The sequence below is a fragment of the Gastrolobium bilobum genome, unplaced genomic scaffold, assembly GCF_033153095.1.
Source record: "Gastrolobium bilobum isolate Gb01-03AN ecotype WA unplaced genomic scaffold, APGP_CSIRO_Gbil_v1 utg17055, whole genome shotgun sequence".
Classification (NCBI taxonomy): domain Eukaryota; kingdom Viridiplantae; phylum Streptophyta; class Magnoliopsida; order Fabales; family Fabaceae; genus Gastrolobium; species Gastrolobium bilobum.
In genome coordinates, this window is record NW_026899394.1 from 571,502 (window position 1) to 596,855 (window position 25,354).

The following is a 25,354-nucleotide window of genomic DNA, read 5'->3' on the forward strand; positions in this document are numbered from 1 at the left end:
CGACCAGTTGAATGAACGTTCAATATAGACTCAAAAGCGTTACCACCCCCACACAGATAATAATTATCAAAGCATTGTGACAAGCCAACACATTTGTATTCTAGCCCTCCCCACCATTATTTTGATAAGTTATTCTAATATTATTATTTTTATCTATTTTGACTTACCACTCTCTAATACCGTTATATTAAAATTTAAAAAGGAGAGAGAAAGATTATTAATTAAAATTTTGATCTAATGTCTTTTAAAGTGATAGCTTAATAGGCAAAGATAAATAGAAAAAAGGTAGTTAGAATAACTTATCCCTTCATAAAATTCGATTAAGTATTTTTTTTTTAGAGTTCGAAATTTATGATTAAGAAGAATAAATTTCTTCCCACTCCCATCAATACTTATTTTTTATAAGTATGCTAATCTAATTCTTATATCACTCTTAAAGTGCAACAAAATTTATATATGGTTAATTTAATCAAAATATTGTTTTAAGGATGAATTATTAAAGGAATTTATGTTTCTCGTGTTATTATTTCTGATACATATAAAAGCATATGGAGTTTATATTATTTTTTTCTCATATGACTTTATATAAATCTCACAGATGAACCTCATAAAATTATCTGGTGTAATATGAGAAACGTTAATTCCATTATTAAATACTATAAGTGCTTATTCTTATTTTGTTGCATATCGAGTAGCCGCCTAGGAAGCTTTCTGGTTTGTGTTTATTAATGAAACAATATTTGATCTCATTATTTTTATTTTTTATTTTTGGCCAGTATCTCATTATTCAATTGGAAACAAACAAACATGACACGGAAGTTCTTTCTTATTAAAAATGATTAATCAGCATTTATTTTAAGTCCTTGCAATTGCAACCACGAGTCTATGATTAAATAATGTGGCATCGTTGGTTTAGCAAATCTATTACTTGTGGTTAATATTACAGGTTAAACAAAACAATTAGTGTTATTGGAGGGTTCTATGATGTTAGATTTGTCAGTGTGCTGAGTAAGATTGCAATAAATTACTGTGAAGATATTTTTATAAAAATTTATTTTAAAGTTTGATGTATCATATGAATAGTGATTATGATGTTTTAATTTTTACATACACTTTTTTTAAAATGTTTGTTCTTTTTAAATAATATAATTTTGTGTCATTTTAGATCTTAACAGTTGATTTTCATCAATTAATGGTTATAATTCATTGAGTTTTACTGTGAATTAATAATTAATTAATAAGTTTGACCTAATAAATTCTAACTATTGATTTACAGAAATCAATGATTAGGATCTAAAATAACGCAAAATTATATTCTTTAAAAAAACAATTTTTTTTTCTTTTTACATACATTTGACATATCACATTCACGGTTTTGTTTTGTTTTTTTAAAAAATCTTATTTCAAACATTAATACATCTCATTTGTCTATATATTGCAGCACATGTGGCAACCACGATGAAAGGGATTCTCATTCTCCCCATCCCATGTTTGAATTGTGAAAGTAGTAATAGCAAATTGTGGTTTTAAATTATCAATATTTACTCTCAAAATGATATTATTTTAAATGGAGAGATTAAAAAATTATAATTATCAAAACTGTTATAATCTTGTAATAAATTATAATTAGAAAAATATTTTTATTTTCATCACAAAACAATGTTGTTTTGATTTAATGCAGATAATATATCTACATTTACTGCAGAAAAAATGATATTGGTTAAAATAGTGAATTTTAAGTTTACATTTTAAAGTTGTAATTGTATAAGTTTTTGTAAATATGTAAATTGTGAAAGTTGGGAAATATAAGTACTATATTATAGCAATGAAATTTTTGTCATGCAACCTGTTTTTTTTTTTTTTTTTTTTAATGAAAACATGCAATTTTTTTTTTTTTTTTTTTATGAAAGCATGCAACCTGTTTTTAATTATATATTTCAGGTTGTACATAGTTATAATATTAAAAAAATTTATTGATATGGAGTAGAGAGAAAAAAGTAACTTCAATATCATAATTATCTATTATCTAAAATACATAATTAAAATCAAATTGCAAGATAAAATAAAATATCATGTAACAATACATCCGACGAACCGTGAAAGTTATATTATACAATGCGAAAACTTGACATATTTAAAGACGTGACAAGAAAATGATAAAAACTAGTATTTGTTACCATGTTTGTGCAGTAAAAACTTGTACTTAGCAACAGCTATATGAAAGATACCAATTTTTGTCAATTTCATAATTATAAATAATTTTTGTAAGACATTTGTTGTGGATATATGTTAAAGAATAATTAACATTTTATATGTAAAATAAATAAAAAAATTATATTCTTTTTATAAGCCCAATTTTTTTAATATTTAAAAATGTATTTTAAATGTAAAAAATATTATTTTTACATTGAATTCTACATTATTTTTTTAGATTACATTTAATACTCACAAAAATTGTGCATTGACTTATATTTTGTAGTTTCTCCTATGAAACCTTGAGCATTTGAGATTTGGCAGAGCCCTATATTTGATTATTTAGCATTTATAAGTATTAACTTGGGTATTTATTTTTAAAAATTACATGAAATTCACTCTCATATTAATTGCTTAACATTTACTTTTGCTATAGCTAGCCATAAATGTATGTCTCTAATGTTAACATCAAGATTCAAAAGACTAAGAAAACAATGAAAAAGTTAAAAAGAAAAATTAGTGGAGAAGAATGTCCCGCATTTCGTAATCAAGTTGATACGATCTGCTTTTTTTACCGAAAAGCATCTAAATTATAGCAGTTACTTTGATTATGCTCAAGTACTCATAAACAAATGCTTAATTCAATTTGGTGTTTGTTGGTCATTGGACCATTTGTAATTGTTAGGAGAATTATTGTCTTCTGCTGACATGGTATAAGCTTTAAAAGACAAACACTAATGGTGTAATTTTAAATTAAAAAAATAGCTACAGCCATGTTACAGTAGTATCTAATACATCAATTTTCAATACAAATATTTATTTATTTTATTAAGGCATTGCAAGAAATGGTCTACAACGATATCACGAGATTCACGACTCTTTCTGGTTTTCGCAACCGTTACATAATTGAAGATTTGAGAGCAGTCAATTTTGTAGGCCTAAGTGCCTAACACTTAGTCTTATATAAATTTTGACAACAATAATAAAGGAATAAAAGACTTTTTTTTTTATATAAATCAAGTAAACAAAAATTTCATTATATTATTTTTAATTTGATCGGAATAACATATAGACCCATGAGGTTTAAAGCCTAGAAAGGGTCCATGAAGGTGCAATGATTCCATTGCGCAGAATGTACACCACAAGCATCACGCAGATTATCATGTGAAGCTGTCTTATATAACTTAAAGATTAAGAAACATTTTAGTGATGAGCTGAGTTCCACCTATAAGGGTCAACACAAGTAAGACAATTTTAACTTGCCACTACTCTAAGAAGACAGAGTATTATATAAACTTGTTTACCAAGAGAATAGCCAGAAAGGCACCAACTGAGGAATAAATCTTTGGTGCTACTGTTGCACCAAGATTCAGTGCATTCCATCAATGAAAGCATTACACATCATAGGAGAGAAAAAAAATTTGATAGAAAAAAGAAAACTTTAGCTTACATGTAATATTTTTATTGGTGGGATGTACTGAATCTTTAGTGCAACAGTAGCACCAAAGATTTATTCCAACTGAGATAGAAAGGCAGCAACTCACAACAACCTATAAGAAGGTATGCCGCCTACAAAAGGCGGCACAAAGCTTACTATAAATATGAAGGGAACAATCCCATGTATGATAACCTGATTCCAATAAACTATAACATATACCTAGTATTGATATTGACTTGAATATCGAAGTGTCATTGCAAGTACCTCCAATTACTTCGATTGCGCCAGAATTTCACTACTGTCCATACACGGAGAAGTACATATCACTATAAATTCAAACCCTCTTGTTACAATTTAAGCTCCAAAGTCTTCAACCTTCAACCGTGAGTCATTTAACCCAACTAATATTAGACCGGTCAGATCACAATTCAAAAGTAAATACAACCTTACTATTAAGTTAATAATTACAAGAAGACAATACCTAAGTCACTCTAACATGTAAGAGTGGCTGTGTAATAGAACTGAGTCTAGAGTTATTGCCTTCTTTCTTGTCGAATGTCAAACTTAATTCCTGCAGAAAACAAAATAAAAGAAAGTGATTTTAGATTAAGCCAGTGATATAATGATATATTAAAATTTCAGTGTCACCAAATTTTATAAACTAACATAAAAAACAACACAACTGAAGCATCACCATATTTCATATTTCACACCTTGTCTTAGGTAATAAGAATAGACCTTGAAGTGATTCTTTACCTCTAAATCTTTCTGAACGCAGTATATTTCAAGTTTGCAACACAAAGGTATGTCCTCAAACAATTTACGCAAAAGCTAGTGTTCGCATCAGGAAAAAAGAAAGAAAAGAAAGTAAACCCTGATATTTTTATTTTTATTTTTTTATTCAAACATCATTGCTTTAAACTTGAAATTTTTTAATTATGAGTTTAGTTTCTTAATTATACAAAATATTATCAAATTAATTTATCTTTTTCGGGTAGAGAAAAATGATGGTAAATGAATCCTAATTTAAATATTAATTTGATAACATTTTGCATGATTAGAAAATTAAATACTAAGATTTGATATATTGAAGAATTAAATTAGTATAAAATAATTCAAAGAACTAAGGTATTAATGTTTTGTATTACTAAGAAACTAAAATAGTTCATAAAAATATTTCAAAAATTAAAATAATAATGCTTGTATTTTTAAATGAAAAAAATAAGGAATAAATTATTAAAAAAATTAATGGAGTAGAATGTCCTGCATTTCGTAATCAAGGTGTTATAATTTAAAAACTTACCTTGGCTCGCGACTAACGACGATTCATATAAGTTGTTATAATTTGATAGTTCATAGGGCCACGTTGCACCCATTACAACAAGGATAGATAACAAATGCATATTTTAAAGTGTTTTATTTAAATAATAAGAGTTACTTGATTAACACATGTCTTATTCAAATTGGTTTGTGTCGGTAACTCGAGATGGGACCATTTGTTTGGCGAATTTTTGTTTCATAGTTAATGTAAATATGTAATTGGTACAAAACAATAACTTACTCTAACATGTAATTGAGTTTAAAAGAAAGACATTTTAAATTTAATGAGTGGTACCCATTAAAAGCTTCATTATCTCCAAAATTAGTTGAAGGGATTTTTTACCTTTAAAATCTGAAAATAGCCATATCTGATTAAAACATCGTGATTTGTGTCAATATTGTATTTGATCTTAACTACTTTTATTAATCTTGAAAAATAATAAAAATCGTCATAATCTTTTATCAATTTTTTTCTTTTAACAAAAAGTCAAAATGGAAAAGTATTCAATTTTATTTTTCTTCATAAACGAAGAGTTTTTCTCGTCTCCAAAGTATACTTTTCTTGTTTTTGGGGCTATGCCCCTCTCCATTACAAAAAAAAAGTATACTTTTCTTATTATAGAAAAAAATAAAATAAAATTAGAAAGGAAAAGATGGAAATAAAATAGAAAAGAAAAGCCATAAAGAGAAGGCAAAGAACAAAAACCCAAAAAAAGCTCATTTCATTCTTCTCCATGAGCCCACTATCCATTTTGACCCAAATCCAACTCAAGCATGTCCTATGTTCCCCTGAACCAATTGTCCCTCGATCCAATTCACCAAATCCGATCTAAACATCGTTTGATACAGGACCCCATTCTCGCCAAGATACCCAAAAGAAGGAATTGTTTGATATCTCTTATTATGTTGTAGGAGATAATTTTATCTCCTAAATATATATTAAAGTATATGAAATTCACATTTTCTTTTTCTCTCTATTTTCTTCACATGATTCCATATAAAACCTATTTACTTTTATGTGTGTAGGAGATAATTTTATTTCTTATAAGACGAAAAACATCAAATCCAAAAAAGAAACTCTTTTCTTTAAAAAATCACACATGAAAGGTCCCTAACTTGCTACTAAGAAATGGAGTGGCGCCCTTCTTTGCTTCACTTACTTAAAAAGAGCAAGAAACCAACTTGAACTATATGTACACATGTTAAATTATTAGAAAATATATATAACATTCATCCAACAAAAATGAGACCATAACATTTGCACATGTCATGCGTTGGTGTATTTCATCTCATTGTTTAAGATAAAAATTGGATCTCACTAATCATGCTCATTTTAAGGAACTACTATCTTGTTCCGGATTTTCTGATATTCCCATGAAATTGACATACTAAGTTATCAAATATATATATATATATATATATATATATATATATATATATATGGGGAGGATTCTTTGACACAAATTTGACACCTCATCTGAGAGTCGTTAGATCAAAAAAGATCAACGATTCTAATTTGTAAGCATGTGACGCCATTGATCTTTTTTGATTTAACAGCTCTCAGATGAGGTGTCAAATTTCAAATTTGACACCGGTGTCAAAGGATCCTACCTCTCTCTCTCTCTCTCTCTCTCTCTATATATATATATATATATATATATATATATATATATGAGTTTGGTGTTTGTCATTTTAAATGACATAAGTTATGTCATTTTAAGAGAGAGATAGACACAGAAAAACAGAAATCATGGGAGAGAGAAAGTGAGTAATTTTTTTTAATTTAAAATTTAAATTTTCTGTGTCTGTATCTATCTTAAAATGACATAACTTTCTGTTATTTAAAATGACAAACACTTTTCCCTATATATATATAGGGTTTATCATCTATCATTTAACATGACCACAAAAATTTTCCTACACACACAACATTTTGTGGGGCCCGCAGCAAAAAAAAAAAAACTCTGGCACGCAAAACGAATCTCTATAACATAACACAATCACTTTTCCTACAACATAACTCTTATAAAACCCATATATATATATATATATATATATATATATATATATATATATATATATATTTGGCTATGTCATAAATTTTTAATATTTCACCAAACGTAATTAATAGGAAATAAATATTTAACAATTCAACTTAAAAAATATAAGAAGTGAAATAATCTAACTCAGTACCCTCAGGCCTCAGTAATAAAAGCTCTAAAAAATCACTTTTTTTTCATCAATCTTAAAATCATTTTTTTAAGCTTAAGCAACAGGCCGAAGATGTAAATCTAAAAACAAGCATTTAGAAGGGGGTAGGCCACTTTCTTCAGCCCAAATCACAAAAGTGAGTAAGTGACAACACAAATCCTGTCCAAAAAAAAAATAAAAATAAATAAATAGTTGAAACGCTGCGTTTCACAGTGAGGTGCGGTGCAACCGTGCAACAAGTGCAGGGTGTTGTGGTCTCAGATTTTGCAGTTAGGGCGCAACTGTCTCTGTTGTCGGAAATCTGTCATCCAGGGATCGAATTCAATCCACTTTTCTTCTTCAAATTCTTCATTTTTCAATTTGTATGATTCCATTCCCCTCAATTTTGGGAATTCTGATTGCTCCTTTAAACTTTGCAATCTCCAATTTTTATTTTTATTTTTTCCTGGTGGTTTGGAAGTATTCGATTTGTGACTTGAAAATTTAAACTTTTTGGAATTTCGATACTTGGGTTCCCTCCCAGGTACTTGAACAACAAGTGTTGAAGTGTTAGATTAGAGCAATGGAAATTCCAAGTGCTGAAGATGCTGGTGATGTTGATCATGGAGGTGTTTCCCCCAATGGAGAGGCAATTGGTGATCTGAGTAATGGTACCACCTCAAAGTTAACAAACCTTGAATTGAGTCTCGCATGTTTCTCTGAGAAAGTTGCAAACTTGAGCATTTTTGTGATGCATTTGGAGACTCTGGAGGGTGAATTGGAGGCTTTGGTTTTGGATAAAGAGAATATGGATATGGATTGTTTTGGAAAGGGTATGGAGTTTGATCTGTTATGTGGGTTGTTGGATTCTGAGGCCAGAGAATTGGAGGGGTTCTTGGACACCCTTCATGCTGAGATTGATGATGCTGGAGAGAGGGTGTCCTCTTGCAACCTCTGGCAAGACAAGTTGCGTGATTGTGAACAATGTTTGAAGCAGTCCGAGGATCAGTTTTCTGAGATTAAGAAGCAATCTGTTAGATTTCAGAGGACTTTGTCTTCTTATAAGAGGGAAGAAAATGGTATGCTGAGGATCTCATTGATTGATTTATTTATGTTAGTTTTTTTCGGTTACACATTGATTGTTTGATTTATTTATTCTACAATTTTGTCGTTTTCATTAAGTTGTTAGAAAAGGTTGTTCTTTTATCTCTGTCCCATTATCTGGGGTCCACTTCAATTTCCAAGTGAAATTGTTTGCTTAATGCAGTGGGAATTGCTCTCGTGCATTGATGTATTTTTTTTTCTTTTCTGAAAAAAAAAAGAAATAATTAAGAAAAAAAGAGAGAAAGAAATCTGAAAAACAATGAACTGTCTGGCTCAAAATGGCTGCTTCTTGATTAATGTATGAACAATAAGAATATCTTTATCTGAATAATTTTCCATTTCTGATAAATGTTTTTTTATCCTTTTTTTTGGGTTGTTTTGGGGGGGGGGGGGGGGGGGGGGGGGGGGGGGGGGGGGGGGGCGGGGGGGGGGGGGGGGGGGGGGGGGGGGGGGGGGTTTTCAATGATGACAGATAATGTTGAAGAGGGTGAGATCGTTAGGGAGGATGATCAATCTTTGAATGTAAACACAGTAATAAAAATGCAAACAATTGAGCAACAAAGACATATTCTGAGGATGCTAGAGAAATCTTTAGCAAATGAAATGGATCTTGAGAAGAATTTGAATGACTCAAGGCAAATTGAAGAAAGGCTAAAACTAAGGATAATTTCTTTAGAGCAAGAGCTAATTCTCATGGAGGAAGAAGCAACTGATGTTTGGGAAAGATGGTTTGAGGCAGACAACGCATATGAGATCCTGATGGGAATTTCGAGAGACCTGTTGGGTAGACTCCAGATTTCTCAGTTCAATTTAAATGGTTTAAGTCAGCGTGAACGCGAGCTCAGAGCTAAGCTAGAAACTTCTATAGAACAATTGAAAGACAGGGATGTTACTTTGGATAAGATTGAAAGCAGCAGTGCTGAAGATAAACTAATTCTTGTCAATTCTGAGGTTGTCACTTTAAGTGACAAGGTGTGTTCACTTGAGAAGCAGCTAAAAGAATCTGAATGCCAGCTACTGAATGTGAAGGCCTCTGCTGATGAATATCAGAAACAGTATAATATTATGTGCTCTGAAATAAGAGAGATGGAAAACCTTATTGTTGAACTGAAAAATAATGTATCTAATGCAGAAAGTCGGGCTAATACTGCTGAAGCTGAGTGTAAATTATTGACTGAGACTAATGATGAACTCAACAAGGAGCTGGCTCTCTTGAAAGATGGTGGTGGCACATCTGAGAGGGTAGAGTCGCTTGAAAGGCAGCTAAGGGAATCTGATTTACAGCTGCAGCATGCAGAAGCTTCTGCTGAAGCTAGTCAAGAGAAGCAAAGTATGTTGTGTTCCACAATTAAAGATATGGAACATGTGATAAAGGATCTTAAGTCAAAGGTTTCTAAAGCTGAGAGTCGTGCTGACAATGCAGAGGAGAAGTGTATCATATTATCTGAATCTAATGCTGATTTAAATGAGGAAGTAAGCTTCTTGAGGAGTAGATTGGAATGCTTGGAGGGATCGCTGCATCAAGTGGAGGAAGCAAAAGTGGCAACTGCAAAGGATATTGGAAAGAGGACCAAAGTTTTCAAAAATTTGGTAACACAACTGGCTGTTGAGAGAGAGCGTCTTAATAAGCAGGTAAATACCAAGCTTTTCAAATCTTATTTCAGGCCACTGTGGTATAAAACCATCACGATATGTGATAGTAGGGTTTGTTTATAGGCTGCTAGGCCTCTGGCTCACATGATGTTTAATTTGAGTGTTTCTTCGCTCATTAGTCAACAGAAAGAGCTAGGATTTCAAATGGTATTGATTGATCTGCGTAGTATGATAACTGAATGTTGTATTAATTTAACTACGTATTAAACTGATGCTCTGTTTGTTGCGTCAGTTTGTGAATAACAATTGAGCAGTTGCAGCCTTTTTTTTTTCCTCCTCTTTGATTTTTCTACTTTCGGCCTGTAGATTTTGACCAATCTCATATCTTTTTCATGCATGGAGTTGTTCCAATTTGTTTTTAATTTAAATGTAGATAAACTTATGTACCAAAAGAAATGTAGATAAACTTAATAGAAAATTCAGAGGATGAAAATTTAGCAGTAGTTTACTTGGCTGATGGCATACATGGGGTTGTTCCAATATATCTTTAAAACATTTAAGTGAGATATTTCAAAAAAAATAAAAAAATAAAAAAAATAAAATGAATGAGCAGAAAGACTTCAAAACAAACCTGGTTGAATTTTTTGAATCATCTGCTAAAATGTGAGATATTCCAAAGGGAAAACCTTTTGTCATTAAAAACTAAATCTTAACTAAAGGTAAACTGAATATGTTATAGTCTTTACTATGCCTGTTCATGGTTTGTTGAAACTGTTGTATTTTATCTGCAGCTGTCTTCCTTAGCAAGTGAGAACAAAATTTTGATAGTGAAGCTAAACCAGACATATAAGGATCCTTCTCAAGAAGTTGGTGTGACTTTGGTCTCTGATAACGAGGTTAGTACTTTAGACTTTATCGACTTGTTTTCTATTTGTACATGTGACTGATAGGCAAGAATCTCCTAAGTAGTTAACTTAAAAGAGTAGTTAGCTTAAAGGTGTATGCTTTTTATATAATTCTTGTAAAAGTTGTACATGTTCTAAAATGATTATCTGAATAATAGTTGGCTACTTATATTATTCTTTGATTTATTTTGGGGGAAGTATTATTTGTATTATATTTACTAAAACTGTAAATGTAACATTTTATCATTGCTGTCAACCCACTTTCTGAAGTTTATAACAGTTTACAGATATGAGCATTCAGATAAAAGAGGATTTAAATATTTAAAATAAAGCTCATTGAAGAAAAAGGTGCACAGAGCAAAGTTCTAATTGTTACTCCTATTTTTCCTTTCCCAGGTGGACAGGACTTGGAAAAATTTATCTGCAAATGATGATGAAGTAAAGTTTGCTGATTCTATGCCAGATGTTGGGACTGTACGCAGAATAGATGCAGGAGTTCTTAATTTTAAGCACTTATTCATATTAGTGTTTGCCTTACTGGTTTCAGCTCTGACTTATCTGTATTTCGAGGACGTCAATGTTGATGTCAGTCTATGAATGAACTGATGTGAGGAATTCACCTTCTCCTTCTTTCTTTCTTTTTTTCTTTCTATTAGGTGGGGAGATTGATGGAGGGATAAGATGGCAGAACAAAGCATTGTGTAATAATCAAATTTTGTTCTAAGGGAGAATATGATTTTCTAACAAGTTTTGAGACTATACTTTTCTTTTATAACCATATGATGGATTTTTTATATTAATTTTTTGGTGATGAAGGGGTATGTTAAGCAGTTGTGAATTGTTTTAGTAGGCGATGAGAATCACTCTGGCTCTAATTTAAGGTCTGGTGAAAAGGAATTTTAATTTGAAATCAATAGCATTGGTGCCTCATAGGTAAGGCACACACCATAGAAATAAATTATTTTTTTAATATGATGTATAACATATAAATGAATTATATTAAGGCAATCTATATACTACCTTATCAGTATTGATATCATCTGATACTTGTTTTTGTTTAGAGAATTACGGGAAATAGTTTTCTTATGTTATGTTGTAAGAAAAAAATTATTTTATGTAGTAGAAACAAAAGTGCAAGTGGGACCCACATGTAAGAAGAGAGAAAAAAAATAAAAGTGGGATTCACCTCTCTTTTGTGTGTGTAGAAATTAGTTTCTTTTATGTAATATGAGATAAATATAACCCGAGAATTAATTGGCTAAAGTTCCAAAATTATATATATTAGTTAGGGATGGATTCTAAACTATCCCAAGGGTCGTATCCTTCAGGTGCTCCGTAGCCCTGGCAAACTAGTTTTGCGCTTGTTTTTTATTAGATTTATGCTGCTAAATTGTAACTGAAAAACATAATGAAAAGCTCCGATATCAATTGATACTAATCTTAGGAGAACTTCACTTCAAAAGCTAGCGTAGGAGAGCCCAAAGTTCGTATAAACTCTATATTAGAACTTTATATTTTCAACATGGCATTCCAAATCCAATACTTTGGAGTAATATCGTAACATAATGCAATTGAAACATATCTAAATATGGTAAAAGAAATAGAAGCAGTACAGAGTATGCTAGAGAAATGATAATCAAATTGAGGATTTTGATTCAGGGTCTTGACTAATAGAATAATGAATTTTAACCACCAGCCTACGAAAGATGACATAAATTAGAGAAGCAGAGACCAGTACTTGGAGCAGATTGACAACACTTGCCAGCAGCTCTAACCAAGGTTCACACTAATATATGTCAAGCAATATGCTCATACTTCATAGGGAAGCCAGTTAAACAACATTGAGTACACAATCTTAGTCGAACTAATTTAGTATCCAAGGAATGAAACTTTTGTTGAGAACATTGTTTGATGGCATTCATTTCCACCATTTAGCTTTGGATGATATGCAGATGCAAAATTAAAATAATTGGAGTCCAATCATATTGAAGGTATTGTTGATACTCGGGAATAGGGCTGATCGGCTCAGAATGTTAATAAGAACAAAATCAGAATGATTGTACATTCTTCGCCAATATCTAATAAAAGAACTGATACCGTTCTGGTTGAAGGAAGGATATTTGAGTATATGCATGTCACAGGTTCAAGTCTTGATAACAACTTTTCAATATATACAGGGAAAAAAAACACACTGACAGCAAAATTGTTATTTTTATTCCATTTGCAACTCGTTAATTTTCTATGCTAGAGAACATACTGTATGGTCTATCAAGCTCGAAGTTTAGCCTTATCAGTGCTGTAAGTTCCCTCCACCTAAAAAGAGTATGACTTATATCTGCCCTCCAGTCTTATTTGATGGTTGCATCCTAACAATCCCATGGTATGAAAATGAGTATATGGTTTATGAATCAAGTGAAGAAACCTCTGGAGAATCTAATTCAAATATGAATGCTTTTCCTTATAGATATAAATTATCACATGCTTGGATCCTCTCATCCACACCACCTTCAACAGTGTGTTTTTCACCCAGCAACAAATCTGCATGGATGATGAATTTATATCGAAGGTGACCAGATTGCTGGATAAACCATCCAAATCCCTTGGTTGTCCCCTACATTCAATGTTAAGGGTTTAACTAACCAGATTGCTACAGGCAGTCCCATCCATGTTAAGGGTTTAACTAACCCAAGCATCCATTCAATGTAGGTGAATCTGGAAGTCAATCTCAGCATATAAACAGCACAGCCTAAGCCACCATTAAGTGTAGGGCAATCTGGATTTCAATCTGGCTTCCACTTTTCTCTCAAGTTGCTCACATCTTGCCAAACTGCTGTTTAAGTCTCCAGCTCGTTTCTCCTGAAATATTCTAAGCTAAATGTAGAAATCTCCATTAAGCCCTTGAAGGAAGCATTTGATATCTTATACCACATTAACTCACACTACAAATGGTGGTTTTGAGCCCCTCATAAGGATCTTGTTCTTCCACCTCCTCATCAAGCATGAAATCAATATCTGGAACATATCCAGCCCACTTCATCTCATCCACAAGTAAATGAGTTTGCTCGTAGATCTCTTCAGATCTCGGATGTGCCTTGTCTCCAACAAGAAATGCGTGTACCTCGTTTCTTACTTCAATCCAGCTACAACCCGGCTCCTTCTTTAACTTATAATTCTTCATTATACCTCTTATTTTAGCGACCTCACCCCACATTCCTGCATTAGCATATACATTAGATAAAAGAACATAAGCAGAAGAATCTTGAGGGTCCAACTGCAATAAAGAATTGGCTGCTTTTTCTGCAACCTCCACATTTGCTTGTATCTTGCAATTACTAAGCAAAGTTCTCCAAATTACATCATCAGCTTTAAAAGGCATGCTTTCAATAAGCTTCAAAGCTTCATTTACTTGGCCTGACCTCCCCAGTAGATCTACCATACATGAATAATGCTCCATCTGGGGATCTAAACCATAGTGACTTTGCATTTTCTCGAAGTAATGCAGCCCTCTGTCCACATAACCCATATGTGCACAGGCTCTGAGGACTGAAATAAAAATTGTATAATTTGGTTTCACATTCAGAAGCTGCATCTCCTCAAATAATTTAATGGCGTCGTCTCCAAGACCATGGTATGCATATGCACAAATCATGGCACTCCAAGTCACATAGTCCCGCTTAGGTGCCTTCTCAAACATTAGCCGGGAACCCTGCATATTTCCACACTTTGAATACATATCTACAAGTGTGCTTGCTATATATACATCTGAATGCAACTGTAGCTTTAAGATTTGAGCATGAATCTGCTTTCCAAGTTCTATCGTAGCCAAATTAGCACAAATATCAAGAACGGTAGCATATGTGAAGTTGTCAGGTATTACACCCAGTTCCAGCATCTGAGAAAAATACCTCTGAGCATTTTCACTTTGTTTTTGCGATGAGAATCCTGAAATGATCGAATTCCAAGAAACAGTTGTTTGCTCTTCCATTCTGTCATGGATCTTTTCTGCTTCCACTAGCATTCCACACTTGCAATACATATCAACAAGGGCACTTCCAACAAACCAGTCTAAGCCCATCCCAGACTTGAGAATTCTTCCATGGATCTCCATACCCCAGTTTAAAGCTTTCTGACCAGCACATGCCTTTACAACGCTACCATAAGTAAAATCGTCGGGTTCCATCGTCGACCGCAGCATTGAAACAAAAAGTGAAAGTGTTCTCTCTACTTCTTCATTTTGCTCATGTGCTGCAATGATTGCATTCCAAGACACAGCATCCATTATGTCCATTTCATCACATATTAAACAAGCTTCCATTAGAGCTCCACATTTGCCATACATGTCTAAAATGGTATTTGCAACACAGATATTAAACCCTAAACCACATCTGACTGCTAATCCATGTAGTTGAATCCCCTCCAAATGGCCTTTGATCACTGAACATGCAGTCAAAGCACCAGACAAACTGATTTCATCGAAGCCAATATAAGACTTCTGTAAAGACTGAAAAATCTTTAAAGCTTTATGACCTTGATCTTGCCGAGCATATCCAACAATAATGGCATTATGAGATTGCCGAGTAGGATTGGGCAATGTGTTAAATAGCTTTTGGGCATCAGACATTCTGCCACATTTTGCATACATGTCCAATGTGGCAGTTCCCACTATACCATCGTATCCAAAGTCAGCCTTTAGAGCATGACCGTGCAACTGTGTGCCTAATTTAAATGCAGACAATCCTGCACAAGACCTAAATACACTAGCATAAGTTGATTGACTCACCCCCATACCTACTTTTAACATATCCTTAAACAGTTTTAATCCCTCAATAAACCGATCATTCTGAACATATCCTGCAATTACAGCACTCCAACAAACCAAGTTTCTTTCAGGCATTTCACGGAAAACCTGGAAAGCATCGTTTAGTTTCATACATTTGGAGTACATATCTACTAGAGCACTACCTGCCACCACATCATTCTCAAAACCCATCTGAATTGCAAGGCAATGCACCTGAAGCCCTAAACCACAGTCTTCAATACCAGAACAAGCTTTCAGAACAACGGCAAACGTAGCGTAATCATGTGGGATTTTCAGTGATCTCATATTAACAAAAATTTCAATTGACTTTCGATTAACGCCATTTTGTAAATAGCAAGAGAGCAAAGAATTCCAGGAAACCACATCTCTCTCAGGCATTGAGTCAAACAAAGACTGTGCAAACCCCATGTTTCCAATTCCAGCATACCCAAATATCATAGTGTTCCAAGAGATTACGTCCCTTTGAGGCATTTTGTCAAACACCTTGAATGCATAGTCCATATTGGAACATTTACAATAAAATTGAAGCAAACAGTTGGCAACATAGATGGTGGGCACAAAACCAGTTACCATCACCTGGGCATGGGCTTGTTTGCCAGGATTCAGAGCTCTTAGGTTGGAACATTTTTGGAAAATATGGGAAAATGTTAATTTCTTGGTGGGGTTCATTTGGATTGGGGAAATAGTACAAAATGCATAAGATGGCAGAGTTTTGTTGAGTGAGTTTGATAGGTAAGAGTTGGGCCTTACCATACAAAGGCCACAGGATACAGTACGATGTAACATCTACTGATGGTAGTACTATGTTGCTGTTTACATTGGCGGGAATTTCACACTTCAAAAAAATTTGGTTTTTGTTTCTCTTTCTCAGTGGTCTAGGTCGGAGAAGAAAGTTTCAAATAAATAAATAAATAAATCAAAAAAAAGAGGCTTAAGCAAAATACTGAAATTTAGTCAAACTTTTTTTCTTTGAAAATTGATATAAAAGCCCATGGAACAAAAAAGGAAATCAAATGATTCGAGGGTTTACAGAAATGACCTCGTTGTTTGAAAAATACGATGCCCACCAAGTTCATCTACCAAGTAACTTCTTTTATTGGGAAAAGTGTCTATCATTTAAAATTACATAACTTACATCCTTTCACTCTCACAAAGAGGTGGGACCCACACCTTTATTTTTTTTGTCAACTCTCTCTCCTCCTTTATCTATCTCTTTCTCTCTCTTAAAATGACACAACTTTACATCCTTTAAAATTATACACACTTTTCCCTCTTTTATTTTACATTAAACTTCTTGCATTTTAATAATTCATGCACATTTTTATAAATGGGAAATGTTATATTTATCACCAAATAAATTTATCACTTCTTATTACTAAATTTTAATTTATTAGATGACATTTATTAGTTAATTATTAATTTTTAATATATTATAATCATCAAATTAACAAAAATCAACAATTGAGATTTGATGATAAGAAGTGATAAACTTAATTGATGGTAACTATAACTCTCATCTTTATGAATATATTATAAAAGAAATAGAAATATAATGTTGTAGGAAAGTGTTTAGGTTATATTATAGAGATAGGAATTGTGGTATCCACACTCTTTTATTTTTTTGGTTTTTGAAAACAAGTGTGTGTTTCATTGGTTTTTTAATTGGTGACAAATTTTAGACCTCCTTTCATACCACAATTACAGTAACTTCATCTTCCATTTGTTTATTTGTTTATATTTTAAATGTTGTGGGTGACATGAGATCATTACTAAATTCCTTGGAAAATAGTAACTACTACGGGCTACAATAAAAACACATGGTAGCCTATTGGTCGAAGTTCAAGTTATCATAAAATTACAAATGTTTATAAGGAACGTTAGATGTGGTATATTGCTGCTCCTTTCTCCCATTATTTGACAAATTGATAATTTGTTTATCTAAACTGCTCTCATATGAGATCAAGAAACGTCAGTTGTGGAGAAATTTTTAATATACTACTGTTGCACCCAATTTTGTATACATCTATCCAATTAAAATTAAACACCTAAGCACATACAGTAAAATGTAAAAGACAAAAACACTGTTTAAACACACATGTTTAATTCTTAATGGCAGTAGTATCTACAAGGGTTGCACGGAAGATGTGCTCCAGTTGTGGAACATGCTGCTGGTTTCCCTCATCATTTGACGGATTGACCAATTTGTTTCTCATAAACTGTACTCATCTCACGAGGTTTTTTTATCCTTTTATTCCTTATTAATTAATTAATAATTATTTTGTTTCTGATTCAAAACAATCTATCAATCTGCCCCTCTTTAATCGACTACCTTGATTTTTAATCGACTAAATGGTCAAAACAGGCAAAAATGGTTGTTGGGAGATTTAATCGACTAAATCTCCTTATTTAGTTGACTAAATCTCCCAATAGACAACAAAAGAAAACAAGTCAGTATGATTTTTTAATCGATTAAGTAGGGAGATTTAGTCGATTAAATCTCTTAACAACCATTTAGTCGATTAAAAATGCAAGGTAGTCGATTAAAGAGGGGCAGATTAGTAGATAGTTTCGAACCAGGGGCAAAATGATTATTAATTAATTAATAAGGAGCAAAAGGGTGAAATAGCCCATCTCACGGTGCCTATGACTTAAGCCATGTCATCATACTCTTTTAAGTTCTATATCTAGTAATTGAAACATCTATAATTTTATAAAAGATTATATTTATCTCATTTTATCTAAGATAAACAATTTTTCTACACACACAAAAAAGGGATGAGTCTCACCACTCTTTTTTTCTCTCTTCTCTTACCTATGGGTCCCACTTGTAATTTTATTTCCACAATATAAGGTAACTATTTTCCTACAACTTAAGAAAAGTATTTTCCTTTTATAAATTTGTATCAAATAACAATCTAAGTATTTAATTATTATTAATTTTTCTTCGATATCTTAAATTAAATATAACTTGGCAGATGGTTTAATGGAAATGTAACATCCCGAGCGCTGACGAGGGCGGGGAGTGATCGTCGGTGGGAAAGGGCATCAACAAGGAGCGGCTCCTGACAGGCTTCCAGCAGGGGATTACATACATGAATGAATCGAATCGACACTCGAAAGAGAGGGATTTCAAAGACTGTGCAGGTATGAGATTGCACAGTTTGAGATAACTTATAAGAATTAATTGATACTGCCTAAACTAACAAAATGCATCTACTTTTCAGTAGTGCAGAACGAAAGAACTCCATAGTTAAGCATGCTTGATTTAGGAAATTTTTTAAATACTACTGTTGTACTATGTTGGGTGCATCTTTTTACTAAAAGAGGAAATTTGTTTTCCATTTTAATCCTTTACTTTTTCCTTATTTCCTTTTATATCCTAATTACTTTCTAATTTAAGGAAAGAAGTACCAACGACGGTGGTACCGAAAGTTTGCTCCTTGATTTGGAGCAATTATGGGATGGTGAACTCCTGTGAAGTTTTTTCGGAAAGTGTGCGAGTGAGTAAAAAGCACGCTGAAAAGTCTCGTATTAGTATGTGAGGATAGTCATTGATTCTTGAAGCGGCCGAGCGTTACATTAAACAACTTCGTTAGTATAACTTTTTATATCTACCAATCATTAGAAAGTTATGAATGACCATAATTTAATGTTGACTACTAATTTGCTCAGCATCATATAATTAAAATTAAAGGTGTCAAATTTTAACATGACCAATTGACATAACATGACAAATTCATATTTGAGTTGATTCATTTTTTAATTTGTGTTGTGTTCATGGCAAAAATTGACATGAAAAAATTCATGTCGTGTTACATATCAATTTGCAAACAAAATCTATCTGTGTTAATTTTTTTACAAGTTATACGTGTCGTGTTATGTCAATAAGAAATTGGTGAAAACAATATTCGGCATACATGTTATTCGTAACATATCATATTGTGTCAATTCATATAATAAATAACACACTTTGAGGCTGATAGGTTATTTGTGTCGTCTCGTGTCAACATGCAAAATAAGCAAAATATGTTTGTGTTGAAAGTTTTTATCTATTTTCAAATTTAAATTCGTGTGATGGCTTGTTAACCTTTTATATATATATATATATATATATATATATATATGGGAAAACCAAAAGTCATGTTACAGGAAACTTTGTTTTCTTCCTGCACTCACATCATTCTCCGTGCAATGTTTTTTGGTTTAATTTTTTTTCTCTTATTTAGCGGGCCCCACAAAAACAGGTCTCAGTGACATCTGTTACAGGATATTAGCAAAACCTTATATATATATATATATATATATATATATATATATATATATATATATATATATATATAAACAACTTTTGATAATTCTTATATCGATGATATCCTATGTTATTTTAAATCTGACGCATTAATTGTGAGACTATCCAAGGCTGACTATCAATTTACTATCCTTTCTTTTTTTTTAAGGAAAAAATACTTATACTTTTAAATGATAAAATTTATATTATTTTACTCTCATAAAAAAGCGAGATACACATCTTTATTTTTATTTTTATTTTCAATTCTCTCCACTCTCCCCCTTTATTTTTCTATTTCTCTTTTTCTAAAATGACATAATTTTACATCACATGATACACACTTTTTTCCCTTTTTTTAAACGATTTACTATCCCTTTATTACTAATAAAAAACACCCAAATACTTTTGACTAAATTACAAATTACTGCTTTACATTTTATTCTTTTTTAAACAAATCATCTGACACTTTCAATTAAAGCAATTTACTTACTGACACTTCAACATTGAGTTGAACATATTTGTAAACTCCACATCCCATTCTAAGTTTTTAATCAAATAAAATTAACAAGAATTTTAAAAAAAAAAATTATTTTAAACTTAGTTACCCTACATCATCCTGAGCTCGTCTCCATAAATAGATAGAGAATATTAGTTTTGCTTGAGAAACTTGCAGTTCAAATTCAATCAATATTGGCTCTGGGATGGTCCTAATTAACAAATTGTATATATAGTACTTACATATGACTTGAGCCTATCTTTAGTATACGTTAATTTTTTAGGTTCGATTATGCTGGAATGTGCTTTTCTTCCTGAGCCATAGGTAAAAATTCGGAAATTTAGCTATGATTTGGGTAAATTCCCTATGTCAAAACGTGTTAATGTATATGAAAAAAAATTTAGGTCACATCCAACATGGTGTGCTTGTTGAAAATACCAGCCTCGTGATTGATATCGTACCTTTTTTTTTTTTAAATACAAAAAAATCTTGGTGAAATTAAACACCAGTATTTCACCAAGAGCAGCACAGACTCCTAATTTTTTTAAGAATTTTTGAAAAGGATTATATATCGTCTAGTAAAAAAGTTCTTAAATTAAATAACCCCATTCAAACTCATGCCCGGGGATATTAGCCGTACCCTTAACCAAGTGTGATTAGCTGATTGATCGTACCTGTGAGATCTTAATGAATAACATCTTCAGGTTATTTGACTATTTTACCCTTCATTATTTAATTAATAATTATTTTGTCTCTGATTCGAAACTATCTACCAATCTGTCTCTCTTTAATCGACTACTTTGCATTTTTAATCGACTAAATGATTGTTGGGAGATTTAATCGACTAAATCTCCCTACTTAATCGATTAAAAAATCATATTGACTTGTTTTCCTTTGTTGTCTGTTGGGAGATTTAGTCGACTAAATAGGGAGATTTAGTCGATTAAATCTCTCAACAACCATTTTTGTCTGTTTTGACCATTTAGTCAATTAAAAATATAAGATAGTCGATTAAAGAGGGACAGATTGGTAGATAGTTTCGAATCAGGAGCAAAATAGCTATTAATTAATTAATAAGGGACAAAAGAGTGAAAAAGCCATTTGCTACACATATTTGGTGAAATACAATACCATTCCACTACATTATTTGTCACTGTGCCTGTTTGGTATGTGGGTCATCAATGTCTTCAACAAATCATACACTATGCTTTTTACTAAAAAAACATTTAATGTATTAGTTAAGGTTAGAAAAAAAAACAAATGACTAACATAAATGCCGTGTCACACAATGAGTGGTGTGATGCAATAGTTTCATCTTCTATCTAAGAATATTTCTGTACTTTTACCTTAAAGGTTAATTTTCCTTGTGGTTTCTGCGATTGGTGAACCTGGTACTCAATGTCAAGGTGTCTTTGCTTTGTTGCATAATCCTAAAAGAATATTTTGAGAGGTTAGGATTGAAATGGCTGTCGCTTTTTAATTACAGTAGTAAACCCAATTTGCTAAAAAATACCGATACTCCTAATTTTTTTTTCAATTTATCCGATACGCGCATCAGAAACGTATCGAAAATATATTGTATCGTATCGACGAATTAACAGTCATATCGAAAACGTATCGAGAACGCTGTGTCGGAGTCGGTGCTTCATAGCCAACTTGATAGCTGTTATACCGTTATATATATGCAATGCATACAAGTGCAACAAAATTCTCTGAGATCTTCTGGTGGATTTACTTTACCTATCCACTTTTCAGATTTGTTTTTAAACTAGAAGAATTGGAGTACAGACACAAAACAAAACAAAAAACAAAAAAAATTGTCATTTTCATAATTTCATTAATCCTCTGATTCCATAGTGTCCACATTGGCAATCAAAGAGAGCACTCATTCCCTCTAGAAACCTTGCTTTGTTTGTGTGGCCCTTGAGAGTGGTTTTGGTTCATCATTTCTACCAAGTACACCCCTTCCCTTCCAAACATTATTATTATTATTTTAAAGGGTAAGTGGGGGCTATGAACCATTATTACTTCAATCATTCTAAGTTTGAAAATGATAGCAATTTGAGGGTCTCTCAAGCTAGTGCCCCTTTGTTTAGCTTTCTTGGTTGCTTTATCATAAGCTTCCCTTGTTCTGATTACCCTTTTGTCTTACCTGACCGGTCCATTTGCCCCCACTACCAACACAACATTGACACTACCTGTTAACTTTGCTCTCTACAGTCTACATAGGTTAGTCTCAGTTTGTGAGCCTCCACAAAGCAGGCTTAAGGCAACACAATCTCGTAGCATAAATATACATGTCCAACATATAGGAGAGGAATCTTTATATACAGGAAAAATAGGACTTTTTGTAGCCCACCAATGACCAATTTGCATAATAATTGACTCCATCAATTTGGATGTAAAATAATAAAAAAAAAAATGTTGATTATGTAAGTTTATCCATTAATTAGACATTAGGTAAAAGGCTTATCCTCTCAGCCAAGATACTTGTGACACCTCTATGCTTCAAAGCGATACCAGACAAGAAATTCTGGTCAAGGAGGCACTGGATTATGAACAATTTGGCCAGTTGATTGCAGTGACATCACAGAACAAAACAAAACCCGAATCATAGGGGAGGAGAGCCTAAAACAGACAATAGAAGAAAAAGCCACAGAAACAAAATCCTCAAGAGGGTGCATATCTCAGCATATCACTCCCTAATAATTCTGTGCTATGATAGCATTCGATACCTCAGTTTAGAATTTGTAGTATGGTTGTGTCATCTCATGTTTGGAGACAACATAAGGAAGGATTATGCAAGATGCTTCTGACATATTTCTCCTTTTCATTATTTGAGTTAGCTTGCTTTAGTTTTCTTAATCAACCCTTTGCTTGCATCTAATTGCATCTAATTTGAGCTTTTAAAGTTTTAATACATATATGGTAGTAGACCTCTTATTTATTCATATTTGAAAGTTGATTTTCATGTTCTTGTACTTTTGCAGCATTGATCCACTTCACTATAACTTTTTAATTGGTTTTTTTACAAGTTTCATATTAACAGCATTTAAATAACATATATGCCTTCATAAGATGTAGTTTCTGAATCCTTTTAATATCACTTGAGGCATAAGGTTTTCGATTGATTTCTAATTCCATAAGACTCAAAATATCTGCCATGCCTAACTGTTTTCTAATGGTTGATTAATTAATTGGTTTGAGACAATGCACTACCATGAGATTGTAATAGTAATCAGACTAAGTGGTAGACGTTAAATGGCACTTAGCCATTAATAATATCAAATCAAGTTTGTTTTGTCATATCATTCAGCTACACTGAAGTTTGAAAAATAGCTTCTTAAGACATGGCAAAAGAATGTGAACTGTGGTTGGATAATCTACGACAGCTGACAGGAACATACAGTAGCAGCAATAGCAATAACATAATAAAAATTTATCATTGTTATCCCCAATAGAAAATTGGGGATACTGTAGCCAATTTGCTTTAAAAATGAACCACACCACCTTTTCTTATCAAACAATATATTGTTAGTGGCCAAAAACTGCAAGAAGTACGTAAGCCAATATATTATTGTACTTGCAAGTAAATTGCTGCACCAAGCAAATATCATAATATATTACAATGCCTTTTGCAAATGAAAGAAGATAATGATCCAAAAGGCATATACATAATATCTGCAGGGGAAAATACGATGAGATGTTTTTGAGATTCTTGCTAAAAAAAATGTCATGAGACGTGTCGAGAGCAAGTGAAATCCAAGATACTAACATCTAGCTCAAGTCAAGCACATTTAGTTATGGAATTTTTTCGTTTCAGGCTATCGAAAAGTAGATGTTTTGTTAGTATAGGTAGTATAATTAATTCTTATAAACTATTCCAAACTGTGCAGTCTCACACTTGTACCGTCTTTGAAATCGCTCTTCCGGATGTCGATTCGATTCATTCGTTCATGTAACCCTCACTGGAAGCCTGTCAGGAGCCGCTCCTTGTCCATGCCTTTTCGCACCGGCGATCACTCCCCCAGCGCTCGAAATGTTACATTCTCTGAATTTGATTCAAAAAAATTAAAAAGCAGTTATAATTTTTAGAAATATTTTTACAAAATAGGCCTCATCAAGATTTTAAATTTTTATGAAAATAAAAAAAAAATTATTTCCGAAAACAGTAATCAAACAGGAATTTCAAAGATTCTGTGTCTTGATTTTCTTCCCATGAATGTGTGAAATGGCTTTGTTTGCTTCATAGCTCATATTGTGATGCTTGGGTATTTTTGGTTGATGTGTACAAAAGAAATGAATTGATTGATAAATGAAAATCAAATGTCTAGCTATATATTTATCGAACTTTCGCCCTTCATTGTCGTGCATAATTAAAAAAAAGAAATATGTGGGTTGTCATAGTGGGGTGCACACGCATGATTTCATGTGACACCACCCTCCGGCCACGCTCGTACTCCTTCCGTGAACTAAAAAGAAGAAAAATAAAGAAAGAAACACCCCCAAAACCAAAATGATATATTAAAATTAACTAAATTAATAAATGATGTTTTTAATAGAGAGTATACATATCGATGATCCGAAATAAATAAAGGAGAAATTATTTATTAAGTCAATTTATGTAATATAAAAATAATAAATGTTTTGTTCTTATAGAAATGAAAATTTATACATAAAATTAGTAGTCATATAAATATATGTCTAATTTTTTTTTAGTAACTTCGTCAAATTTAGAAATAAATTTAATACTTCAAAAAATTGTAGGGTTTTTTTTTTTGGTAGAGAAAATCGTAGGTTTGAATTGTAAATATTTATTTAGGTATCATTAAATTTTGGGGAAAATGCAATTTACACTCTTAGAACCATTCTAAAACTCATGCAATGTTACATATTTAGATAACCACTATCAATTTAGTTCCCCAATTTTAAAGAAATAATATCAAAATCATCACTTTATGTATAAACCATGGGATTGAAAAATAAAATCGATGTCATTTTCTATTAT

The 25,354-nt window shown here is 32.2% G+C and overlaps 2 protein-coding genes across 2 annotated transcripts; one reads left to right on the forward strand and one right to left on the reverse strand.

The window, feature by feature from the left end:
- Positions 1–7,428: 7,428 nt before the first annotated feature.
- Positions 7,429–11,522, forward strand: LOC133290217 (WPP domain-interacting tail-anchored protein 1-like). The gene is made up of 4 exons (XM_061488276.1): positions 7,429–8,220; positions 8,718–9,877; positions 10,630–10,734; positions 11,140–11,522. Exons 1-4 carry the CDS (start codon positions 7,725–7,727, stop codon positions 11,338–11,340), a joined length of 1,962 nt encoding a protein of 653 aa, XP_061344260.1. The 5' UTR covers positions 7,429–7,724; the 3' UTR covers positions 11,341–11,522.
- A 2,150-nt stretch (positions 11,523–13,672) lies between these two features.
- LOC133290208 (pentatricopeptide repeat-containing protein At3g02330, mitochondrial) lies at positions 13,673–16,231 on the reverse strand. Its single transcript, XM_061488267.1, has one exon. It carries the CDS (start codon positions 16,229–16,231, stop codon positions 13,673–13,675), a length of 2,559 nt encoding a protein of 852 aa, XP_061344251.1.
- Positions 16,232–25,354: the final 9,123 nt, after the last annotated feature.